At 35.6% G+C, this 12,147-nt stretch overlaps 1 protein-coding gene across 1 annotated transcript in view; it reads right to left on the bottom strand.

The window, feature by feature from the left end:
• Window positions 1-12,147, bottom strand: part of LRBA (LPS responsive beige-like anchor protein) — a 621,489-nt gene that overhangs the window by 404,275 nt on the left and 205,067 nt on the right. Inside the window, exons 32-33 of the mRNA XM_017871033.1 lie at window positions 4,611-4,689; window positions 2,615-2,748 (exon numbers count right to left, since the gene is read on the bottom strand). Of these exons, the coding sequence (XP_017726522.1) occupies window positions 2,615-2,748; window positions 4,611-4,689 (213 nt within the window). The remainder of the gene's footprint in view (window positions 1-2,614; window positions 2,749-4,610; window positions 4,690-12,147) is intronic.

The raw sequence follows: 12,147 nt of genomic DNA, 5'->3' as shown, positions 1-12,147 counted from the left end.
AAAAAAAAAAAAGTATATGTATACACATATATACATATGTGTGTGTATATATGTGTATATATACAAACACATATACATATATATACATACACATATATATCTGTATATACACATATATACATACACATACATATCTGTATATACACATATATATATATATTTCTTAAAGATAAATATGGCCTGGGTATTAGAGGAGATTAAGAAACTATTGTTACTATTATTAGGTGTAATAACAGCATTGTGATTATGTAAGAAAACATCTTTTTTTACATGCTATTAAGTATTCAAGGGTTGAATGACACAACATCTAAGATAGTTTTAAATACTAAAGCAAAATAAAGGGAAGTAGAGATATCAAATAATTATGGAAAAATGAATATGGTTTGGACAGCTGGTAATAAGTTAATAGATACTGTACTTCCTACTTTGTGAAAATTTGAAATTTTCATTAAAATATTTTTATAACTAAAAAACTCATAAGAATATTTTTTAAAGATTAAGAAGCTTTGTAATGTTTGGTCACACAGCTAGTCACTGGCAAGGACAGAATGAAAACCAAAGTCTCCTGCCATTTATACTAATGCTTTCTGTATAGTATTATGCTGCTTGTACAGTACTATGCCACAATCACCTCTTTTTAAATCCTTTCTGTTTACAGTACACGAAACCACAATCCAAAACATTCCTTACAACATAAAATATGTAAGTCACATAAGAACTCTTAGATTTGTTTGCTATTTTTACAAACATAATCCAATGAATATGCACTGCTCAAGTTTATACATGAGCAATAGTACAACTTCTTCCTTCTTACAGTTTTACCAAAATTTATTGGTAAAAAATGATTCTAAATTAAATTTTGTTTGGGAATATAGAAGTGTCCATTCCTAATTCTTCTGGGTATTTAATATGATCCTATCTTATCTGTTATAAAATTCAAAGACCAATAAGCAACAATGTCTTACAATACTGAGAAGCTGTATTTAATACACACATCTTACTCACTGTAATAAAATTAAACATAGTTCATAAGTTGTTACACCACTTTTAAAAAAAGTTTCATATATGAAACTATAAATTAGGGAAAAGCCCTGAAATATAGACTCTTCAATTTTTAAAATTCAATTCTTTCCAAATTATATTATTTCATAAGTAAAAGTCATCCATGTCTTCATCAAATGGTTCATAGCTAAATAAATTATATCCTTCAATTGATCTAAGGAAATTGCTATTCCAAACTTAAGTATTTCTAAAGTCTGAACTTTCTTTTTTTTTGTTGTTTTTGTTTTTTTTTTTGAGACGGAGTCTCGCTCTGTCGCCCGGGCTGGAGTGCAGTGGCCGGATCTCAGCTCACGGCAAGCTCTGCCTCCCGGGTTTACACCATTCTGCCTCAGCCTCCCAAGTAGCTGGGACTACAGGCGCCCGCCACCTCGCCCGGCTAGTTTTTTGTATTTTTTTAGTAGAGACGGGGTTTCACCATGTTAGCCAGGATGGTCTCGATCTCCTGACCTCGCGATCCGCCCGTCTCGGCCTCCCAAAGTGCTGGGATTACAGGCTTGAGCCACCGCGCCCGGCCTGAACTTTCTTTTTCAAATAAATTCATTGTTACTTTTTGACTGCATGAAAATATCACTCATCACCAACTCCATTTACATCTATAGAAGAGATGAAATTCCTAGCTAAAGCTTCATACTTACCTACTGATACTGTAAGGGTCAAACGAAGTGCTCATATTGCACAGTTAATACTCAAATATAGATATCTGAAACTATATATAGGTATCTTAACTCAAATATAGGTATCTTCAACAAATATAGGTATCTCAAACTACTTAAATCCTAGGTATGAAGATGAAGATTGGTATTTTGAAGTCAGTCTGTTAAACTCTTAAACTCATTAAGAAATTATCCTCTATTGAACTACTATCTGCTTTCCGAGGAAATTTACAGTAAATCTACTTTCACTTGGTTGTCTCTCTCTCTCTAATATTCGAAGGGACTCACTACATGGCAATGCCCCATGTGCCAAAAAAAAACAAACAAACAAAAAAAAAGAAAGGTCTCATTATTCCTCATTCACTCCATAAATAGCATGGTTTCCAATCCCCTCAGCAACCTACCTCAGCATGCTATCTAGTTTGATAATCTCAAAGTACATTACCTAGAAGAGACCCAGTAATCTATCAATGATGTAAGCAGTATAGAGTAAAATGCTGTTACCTCTATTTTTAAAACATTATTCTACTAATAACAATGTATTCCTTATTTATGTGGCAATACATTGTTGTTCATATGGCTCTAAGTTCAAGTAAAATCCTGTGACACTGGTCTCTCCAATTTGTTGCTCTCAAAGTTAATTTTAATGTATCAAAAAAAAGTCTTAGTTCTTTGGTTCAACACATAATTCTGTGTTTCATCCAAATCACTGATAAAAATCTTGAAGATTACAACATAATAGACACGTGACACATTCTTCAAAAGACACAGACTATGAGAAACCTTGTCAAAGGCTGGCAACACGTAAACAATGAAACTCCATGTTATCTCATCATCCATGTAAGTTTTTAATCCTGAAATATAAATGCATACAAATAAAATAAAGAAAAATCACTTACTTGTTCCTTCTATAAGTAGTTCTTGTCCATGGCTACCCAAAAGTGTCCGAGAAAGAAAAGGTGCAAAATCCACAAAAATCTCACGAAGGAGAGGAGCTGCCTTTTCCAAAGCATGTTCAAGCCTCTCTGTAATACTAATGAAAAGACATTAAGTTACTTGAACTACTCAACAGATTGTATCAATTTTCTAGTTTTGAAAATAAAGATGTGTTTCCATAGATATATATATAATTGTATAAAAAAAATTAAAAATCACCTAAAGAGACATTACTGCTATGTATAGCAGTCCTTCTGCCAAAAATATTCGTTTTTATCCTGATCTAGCTTGCCCCTACAATCTCCAACAAACATCCTGGTTAACAACCACTCCAAGCATCAATACTTACTAGGAGTCTCACCTGGCCGGTTAAGAGCAGTTTGTTTTTAGGCCCATCATAATCTAAATAAATTCTCATCAAGTTTTCAACAAATTTTTCTATTTACCACTAAACCATTAGCACATTGAGTTCAAGAACCATGACTTCATTTTAAAATTCACAGTTACAGCATATAGTACAGACTCAACAGATGCTGAGTGCTTATAAATTATAAAAAGCGGTTCTTTTTTATTGAAGTCAATAATCCCTTTCTAATGCGATGTGAATTATTTTTCTCCTGAAAATAATATACTTTAAAGGCAAATTATAACAAAACTATCATTTTGTTGATAGTTAAATTTATTAATAAACTGAGATAGTTGCAAATGTGCCATAAATATATAAAATATATTAATATATATTTGTGATTATATATGCATGTATTCATATATACATACACAGATACATTTAATGACTTTTGTTTTTAAGGTCCACAGCATTTCAGAAAATTCACAGATATCCACAGCTTCAGTTTCTAACTTACAAATTAAATGTATACATAAAAAGCCACTAGTTATCTACTATTCACACTAGGAGTACCTCCTATTCGTACTACCAAGAAAGCAGTTGCTACTGAAACTATCAACACAAACATATATAAATTTTGCTGTGAATAACCATCTCCTCACAGGCACTACTCTAAATACTATTTTCTTCTACACAACTCATAGAACTTGTTATCCCTGAATAGTATCGTAAATACTAGCCACACTCGAAGCACTCAAGTACCTACATTTGTAGTGTCTAATGGATTTCCCAATTGTGGTAAAGAAAATCAAGGACTCTGGCCACTAAGACTCCAGTGGTGGAAAATACACTCATAGCATTCAAAATTAAACTCTGAAACCCAATTAAACAAGGTAAGTGACAATAAAAATCTATCTACAATTCAGTATCATTGTGGCTTTGGCCGATTGGCTACCACTTATACCAGCTTTTTTTTTTTTTTTTTTTTTGAGATGGAGTCTCTCTCTGTCTCCCAGGTTGGAGTGCAGTGGCATGATCTCTGCTCACTGCAACCTCTGCCTCCCGGGTTCAAGTGATTCTCCTGCCTCAGCCTCCCAAGTAGCTGGGACTACAGGTGCTCACCACCACACCTGGCTACTTTTTAAATATATTTTTAGTAGAGATGGGTTTTCACCATGTTGGCCAGGCTGGTCTTGAATTCTTGACCTCAAGTAATCCGCCTGCCTCGGCCTCTCAAAGTGCTGGAATTACAGGCGTGAGCCACTGCGCCCGGCCTACATCAGCATTTTATAGAGGAGAAACAACAAATTCCATACTTTCAATTTGCAATCATTTGAAACATAAGTCATAAGCTTATGTAAATATGTTATGCATGCAGCAATTATTTTTAACACAAATAGTCACTTCTCATGAAGTGACTTGTATATCATGAAATGACTTGTACATCTTATAATCTTTCAAACGAAAATGAACCTCTAAAATGTTCCCAAGCCTCTAAATGTCATATATGTTGAAAGAAAGAACTGAAATGAAATGAAGTAAAATAAACCTAGATAGCTTAAAAAGTCATCAAAAGGTATGAATCACAATATTCAAGTTAGTAGCTTAAATACCTCATATTTGAAACCGGGTCTTGTGAAACTGAATCAACTGTTGGAACCGAGGGCAATTTTGCATTAGATGATCTACTGCCTATAAAAGAAAAATAACCATCTATAGGAATTTTCTGCTTTTAGGTATGAAGATTTAAATAAAAAGAATGTCATTATACCAGTCAATAAAAGCATTATAATGTATTTTTATGTCCATTACTATTTGGATAACATTGAAATCTAACAATTAACAACTAAATCCTTTCATATATAAACCTCAGCTACGAGCTCAATTATCATGCCAGAACAATCTTTCTAACTGTGAGCTGAAAAAGCAAGAGAAAAGTAAATCCTGACTCCTGAAATAAGGTTCACAATTCCTTCTATTCAACACCAAGTGTCAACAGAAAGTTACAAGTAAAAGTATTTTTTTAATATAGCAACAACACAGAAACACCTACATTCCAAATTTTGCTTTAAACCTCCATTACCATGGAAACTATCATTATTCAGTTATCAAATCACTAGTGAAGGACTAAACTGCACCAACAAATGTAATCAGGGTTAGAAGCCTAGACCTCTGAGAATCTGTAATCTTGTATCACAACTATTATCAGTTATTTTCCCATTATGCTGCAAATACAAAAACACTATGCTTTAAAGAGAATAAGGGCCCTCTTTCCCAAACATTGTTGAATCTTTCAGTCCAAAAGTTATTAGAAACACATCAAGGAAAGCATCTGCATCAGGCTGGAGGTTGTGTTGGCCCACAGAAAGTTACCGGAGCCAGTGTGAGGAGGGAATTCAAGGAAAAGAGAAAACTAAGAATTGTAGAATTCATATCTATGTGAAATCATGGTTGCAATAGAGAGATGGTAATATGTGAACGACAGTATACATTTTTATAGACTTTTATATACAAACACACACACACACACAAACACACACACCGCCTCTAGCTCTGTCCACTAAGAGGACACGGAAGCAGCAACATCTTGACACTTGGTGTCCAAATCTTGGTTTCTTAATACTATACTCCACTAAAAGAAAGAAATGGCTGATTCGAGATCTGTGGAAGAAAAGCACCAAATGAGTTTGAAACATCTAGTTATGCTGTGTAGAAAGCAAGGAATGATAGGATATGTCCAAGGAATAATAGGTTATGTCACAAGGACACTGAAGCCAGCTTGAAGGGGCTTCCACTGATCAAACACCACTGTATTCCATCCTGGGTGAGAAAGTGAGACTCTGTCTCAAAAAAAAAAAAAAAGAAGAAGAAGAATTGCCATTTTTGGCCAGGTGCAGTGGCTCATGCCAGTAATCTCAACACTTTGGGAGGCCAAGACAGGAGGACTGCTTGAGCTCAGGAGTTCAAGATTAGCCTGGGAAACATGGTGAGGCCCTGTCTCTACTAAAAATACAAAAAAGTAGCCAGGCATGGTTGTGTGTGCCTGTGGTCCCAGCTACTAGGGAAGCTGAGGTGACAGGATCACTTGAGCCTAGAGAGCAGAGGTTGAAATGTGCCAAGACTGCACTACTGCACTCCAGTCTGGGTGACAAAGCAAGACCCTGTCTTAAAATACAATACAATACAATACAATACAATACAATACAATACAATACAATAACAATACAACACAACACACACAACACAACACTTCCCTCTGCTTCACACCACTCCCAGAACTCCCTCAGGCTCACTTCAATTGTATCTAGGCATGCTGATTCAATGTGCTCTTTTTGGTAAGGCAAATAAAGTTAATTCTGGATATAGATAAGCATAGCTAGGACCTAATCAGAGGTTCTGTGGATTTAACTGATGAAAAAACAGCAAGGATCTGAGGCAATTTTGAGCTTTCCTGAAACATGCTTGTTTTTTAGGCAGTACTTGATCAACAACCCTCAGTTCTGATTACCAGGTCTCAGTCAAATGTAAGGATCCAAAAATCTAGACAATTTTACCCCCCAACAAGCTTGGTTCCTTTTGGAAAGCAGGCAATGCAGGAATCTTCCACAATTAACCTCTGGATGATTACTGAGCCCACCTCTTAGAGTGAGCACATTCCTAGTACAAAATGAACTTAACTATAGTTAATCTTTCTTTTTTTTTTGAGACGGAGTCTCGCTGTGTCGCCCAGGCTGGAGTGCAGTGGCGCGATCTCGGCTCACTGCAAGCTCCGCCTCCCGGGTTCACGCCATTCTCCTGCCTCAGCCTCCCACCTAGCTGGGACTACAGGCGCCCGCCACTGCGCCAGGCTAGTTTTTTGTATTTTTAGTAGAGACGGGGTTTCACCGTGTTAGCCAGGAGGGTCTCGATCTCCTGACCTCGTGATCCACCCGCCTCGGCCTCCCAAAGTGCTGGGATTACAGGCTTGAGCCACCGCGCCCGGCCTAGTTAATCTTTCTTTTCTACAACGTACTTCCTTTCCCATTCCCTTGATAATCAAAGTTGACTTTCCTTTATACTGGAAGCTTTGTATTGCTTACAGTCCTACCTTCCTCACCATCCTGTTCAGCTGAGATCTAACTGTACCTAAAAACTCTAACCAAGTGACTGGTGGTCAGGACGCATAGGATTCGTTTAAAAATGAAGCTAAAGCACACACTTCATCATGCTGACAATTATTTTTTATTTTTCTTTTTTTGAGACAGGGTCTTGCTCTCTCGCCCAGGCTGTAGTGCATTGGTGTGATCAGAGCTCACTGCAGCCTTCAACTCCTGGACTCAAGCCATCTTCCTGCCTCAGCCTCCCAAGTAGCTGGAAACATAGGTGCATATCACCACACTTGTCTATTTTTTTTTTTTTTTTGGTAGAGACAGAGTCTCATTATGTTGCCCAGGCTAGTCTCGAACTCTTGGTCTCAAGCAGTCCTTCGGCCTTGGCCTCCCAAAGTGCCAGGGTTATAGGCGTGAGCCACCATGACCAGCCCATTGTGACAATTTTTAAAAACATATACAGCAACTCACATTTCATCATAAAAATATTGCTATTTTGTATTTTCACAATAAAATTTCAAATTAGAGGGCAAGACCAGTGAAGTTGAAAAACATTTTTTCACCCTTTGGTATCTGGCACTTCTAAGAGTCAGGTCCAATCCTAAAATTATATACAACACTCAGTGAAGTACTTCACAGACCCATTGGCTTTATTACACTCGGTACATGACACCTGCAATTTTCTAAGTTCTTGACAACAATATGATCAACGAATCACAGTGGGTCATTGACTGTTACCAGTGATTAATAAAATATTTGTTTTTTTTTACTGGTGATAGTTTTTTGAAATTTTTTTTTTTTTTTTTTTTTTTGAGATGATCTCGCTGTCCTCCAGGCTGGAGTGCAGTGGCGCGATCTCGACTCACTCAACCTCTGCCTCCAGGTTCACACCATTCTCCCTGCCTTCAGCCTCCCGAGTAGCTGGGACTACAGGCGCCCACCACACGCCTGCTAATTTTTTGTTTTTAGTAGAGACAGGGATTTACACCATGTTAGCCAGATGATCTCGATCTCCTGAACCTCGTGACCACCTGCCTCGCCTCCCAAAGTGCTGGGATTACAGGCGTGAGCCACTGCGCCCTGCCTGAAGACCATTTTATTGCAATGTATCCAGACATTTCTCTATTAGCATTATGATGGATTTTCTGAGCTTTTCCAATGCTAATATAAAGGAACACATAAGGTCCCATTTACTTAAAAGGTAGAAATGGGAAAAAATAATCCCTTCCCCAAAAAATGTATGACAAAGGCTTTAGGGGGGAAGGGGGGGGGGGCGGGGAAAGTATGCATGAGGCTTTAGGCAAAATTAGCCTTTATTGTGTTAACTGGTTTATTGTGGTTTTTGTTTTGTTTTGTTTTTTGTTTTAAGAGATGAGGTCTTGCTCTGTTGCCCAGGCTGGAGTGTACTGGTGTGATCACAGCTCACCACAGTCCTGAATTCCTGGACTCAAGTGATCCTCCTGCCTCAGCCTTCTGAGTAGGTGAGATTATATGCATGTACCACCGCGTTCAGCTAATTTTTTAATTTCTTGAAGTGAAAAGTTACCCAAGCTAGCCTTGAACTCCTGGCTTCAGGTGATCCTTCCACCCTAGCCTCTCAAAGTGCTGAGACTACAGGTGTAAATCATCACACCCTGCCCACGGTTGTAAATGATACAAATTTTAATGAGAAATGTGTATTAGAAATGTGAAAAAGAAAAGCAGCATTGTTGCTTCTAAATAAAGCAGTAACAAAAATTATTTCCCCACACTACCCTAGAAGTAATGCCAATTTTCAATTCTAAAAGAGAATACAGCATTTTTTACAAAATGTCTTAAGTCATAAGAAGACACTTTACCAACAAGGATAATAAATTAACCAGCAACAGTTATAAGAAAAAAATCACATGAAAGAATAAACTAAATACATCAGTAATTTCACACTAGGTTGTTCTCCATTTCTGCTGGGAAAAAAATGTAATATCCAAACACATTCTGTATTTTTTCAACTCAGATAAAAATATAAACTTTCAATCAATTTGTTTTAAATTAAATTATCATTAAATATTTCCAGCAAATGATCACAAATATATAAATGCAGAAGCTACCTCCAACATGTGGAATGATACTCACTTATCTTTTCCTTATCCTAGCACTGATAAACTGGCTCCTTCAAACTGACAGTTTTCCAGACATTCAAAAGGACAAAAAGGAAAATGCAAATATATCATCTGTCTAGCATCTATCTGGGGAGTAGGCAATTGTTTATTTAAGGTCCCTGCGGGTCTAAATAACTAATGTCCCTTGCAATAAAGAATCATTAAAACAAATGCCAATTTTTTAACCCCTAAACACATTAACACTGCATTTCTCTCTCTCTTTTCTGAACCAGTAAATTCAGCCAGGAATCGTCTATATGCCCAGTAAAAACTAATTAAATAAATCCTATTGAATGAATACAACTAAGCCTATTGGCCCAAATCTTACACAAAGCAAATATGGTTATGACTCAAATATTTCCCTAATATTAAAAAAGTACTAATTAATAATCTATATGGCTCTGATAAACAGATACTGTCTAATATTCTAGTAAATTCTGCAAAGTAGCAAACACCAGGCATATAAATTAGTGAACAGTATACTTAGTTCCTTTATTGAGCTAGTTTCAATTTTGATTTATTCATGTATGCTTTGCAGTACAGAGAAACAGCATATTAGAAACCAGAGTAATAATATTTTAACATACAAGAAGGGATACTGGGTGAAGGTGGAAGGATCACTTGAAGCCAGGATTTCAAGGCTTGTCTGGGCAATAGAGCAAGACCCTGTCTCTACAAAAATTTTAAAATTAGCCAGGAATGGAGACACACATCTGTAATTCTGGCTACCTGAGTAGCTGAAGCAGGAGGATCACTCAAGCCCAGGAGTCCAAGGCTTAGTGATCTATGACTGTGCCACCGCACTCCAGCCTAGGAAACAGAGAAAGACCCTGCCTCAATTTAAAAAAAAAGAAAAGAAAAGAAAACAGAAAGGATACTGTATTCTAGGTAATCAAATCTTTGCTGATGACTATAAAATTTCCAGATTTTGATATATTTACTAAAATCACTTTTGCTTTTATTTTCTTTGAAAACATGCAATAAAGGATATGTCTTATCCTCTGATGAATATATTTTAATACTTATTAATTAGAAGATACAACTGTTGCTCTTAGACTAGTTCTTTTGGTTGATAAAATGCTGCATAAGCCAAGGTATGCTATTCAAATTAAAATTTGAAATTTGTACACCAAAAAAGTTTTGTATGTTAATTATAGTCTTAATAATGTATATTATTTCAAAATGCAAACAAATTATCAATTCCTATGGGTTATAAAATTATTTCAGTGGTAATATTTTCATAGAAAAAGCTTTGACCTCATATAAACCTGGCAAGTTTTAACTCTGTTTCTGTGATAAGTATCTATCTCAGTTTCTCTTTAATTGTACCACATGTAAAATGTGTCTCATTTTAATATCAAAATTTCCAAATATCCACAAATGGGAATTTCCTTGAAGGTATCATGTGAATATATAACAGAAAATATGAGTGTCATAGCAGAAACCTTGTATTTTCTATCAAGTAAATTTTTTGCCCAACTGTAGGATAATGTAAGTGTTCTGAGCACATTTAAGATAGGGAAGATTAAGCTATGCTGTTTGGTAGGTTAGATGCATTAAATGCATTTTCAATTTCCGATATTTTCAACTAACAATGGTTTATAATGAGGTAACCCTATCATAAGTCAAGGAGCATCTATATTCTAGGTCACAAATGCATTTAACACAAAGCCTATTTTATAATAAGGTATTAGATATATCACATACTTTACTAAATACTGTATTGAAAGTGAAAAATACAATGGTCATACAGATAACTTGATGTACAATTTTTACTGAATGTGTATTGCTTTCACACCACTATAAAGTCAAAAAATTGTTACGTTGGAACCGTCTATATATTTATCTACTTCTTTTAATGGCAAATAACTTAAATCAAGAGACCCACCAAAAAGAAAACAAAAATGTATCAGTCAAAAAAAATATTGACAAGGGAGAGAGAACTATTTGGGGGGCTGGGTGGATTCCATGTGGAAATGAGTACTTAACAAGTGCAAGGGCAAGTATAGTAGGCAAAAGTATGTAAAGTGGGGCGGTAGAAGAGTAACAAGCAGGACAACCAAAAACACTAGATTAGGTTAGATTTTTCTTATCAAGGCAGTAATGTTCATGGCATCAATTAACGGAATAAAACAGAAGCAATACACTGAAATGGAGAACCCATATGACAGTAACAAGAGCACAGTGAAAGAGGAAAAAGAAGAGTCAGATGTGGAAACCAAAATAAATGGTAAACAGAAAGACCATCATCACAAGGAAGACTTGAAATAACTGAAAAAGGAATAACTTTTTTTTTTTAATGGGGGTAGGGTTGGGGGGGAGAAAAGTTTAAAATTCTAGTTCAAGATGGAAAAAAAATTGGTAACCATTTTAGAAACTCCATCAAAAATCATACAAAATTTAAGCAACAGAAAAATAAGATACATTATGAGCTGGATCAATGGTACAGGGTTTTGTAGATTTTGCCAATAAATACAACAGTCTTCAAGATAGCAAATTGTTTTGTAATTCTGCATAGTTTTTCAAAGTGTGTATTTTAAATTACAATAAATTTACTGGAAAAAATACAATGGCTTCAGAGAGAAATGTATAATACTGTTACATGTAAAATATTACCCATATGTCTCAGCTGTTTCTTATCTCTTCTGAAAACTCCATGACTTAAATTTTAAAGAACAGACTTAAAGGCAATCAAACGGTCCTATTTAGTCTGTTCCCTAAACTGAAACTAGAGGGCAGTATGAGAAAATATTTTACTCAGTATACTCTGAATTTCTGAAATCACATTTGATTTGGGATGTTACTGAAAAATTTACTATAACTGAATTTAAAAGATGGCATGTAAATCATTTCATAGATATTAATAACTATTGCATTTTCACAAAACGGACTACTCTACAAAACCATAGTTGATTCTTTTTTTT

The sequence above is a fragment of the Rhinopithecus bieti genome, unplaced genomic scaffold (assembly GCF_001698545.2).
Source record: "Rhinopithecus bieti isolate Rb0 unplaced genomic scaffold, ASM169854v2 scaffold_3878, whole genome shotgun sequence".
Taxonomy (NCBI): Eukaryota; Metazoa; Chordata; class Mammalia; order Primates; family Cercopithecidae; genus Rhinopithecus; species Rhinopithecus bieti.
This window is presented reverse-complemented; position numbering and strand designations above follow the sequence as displayed.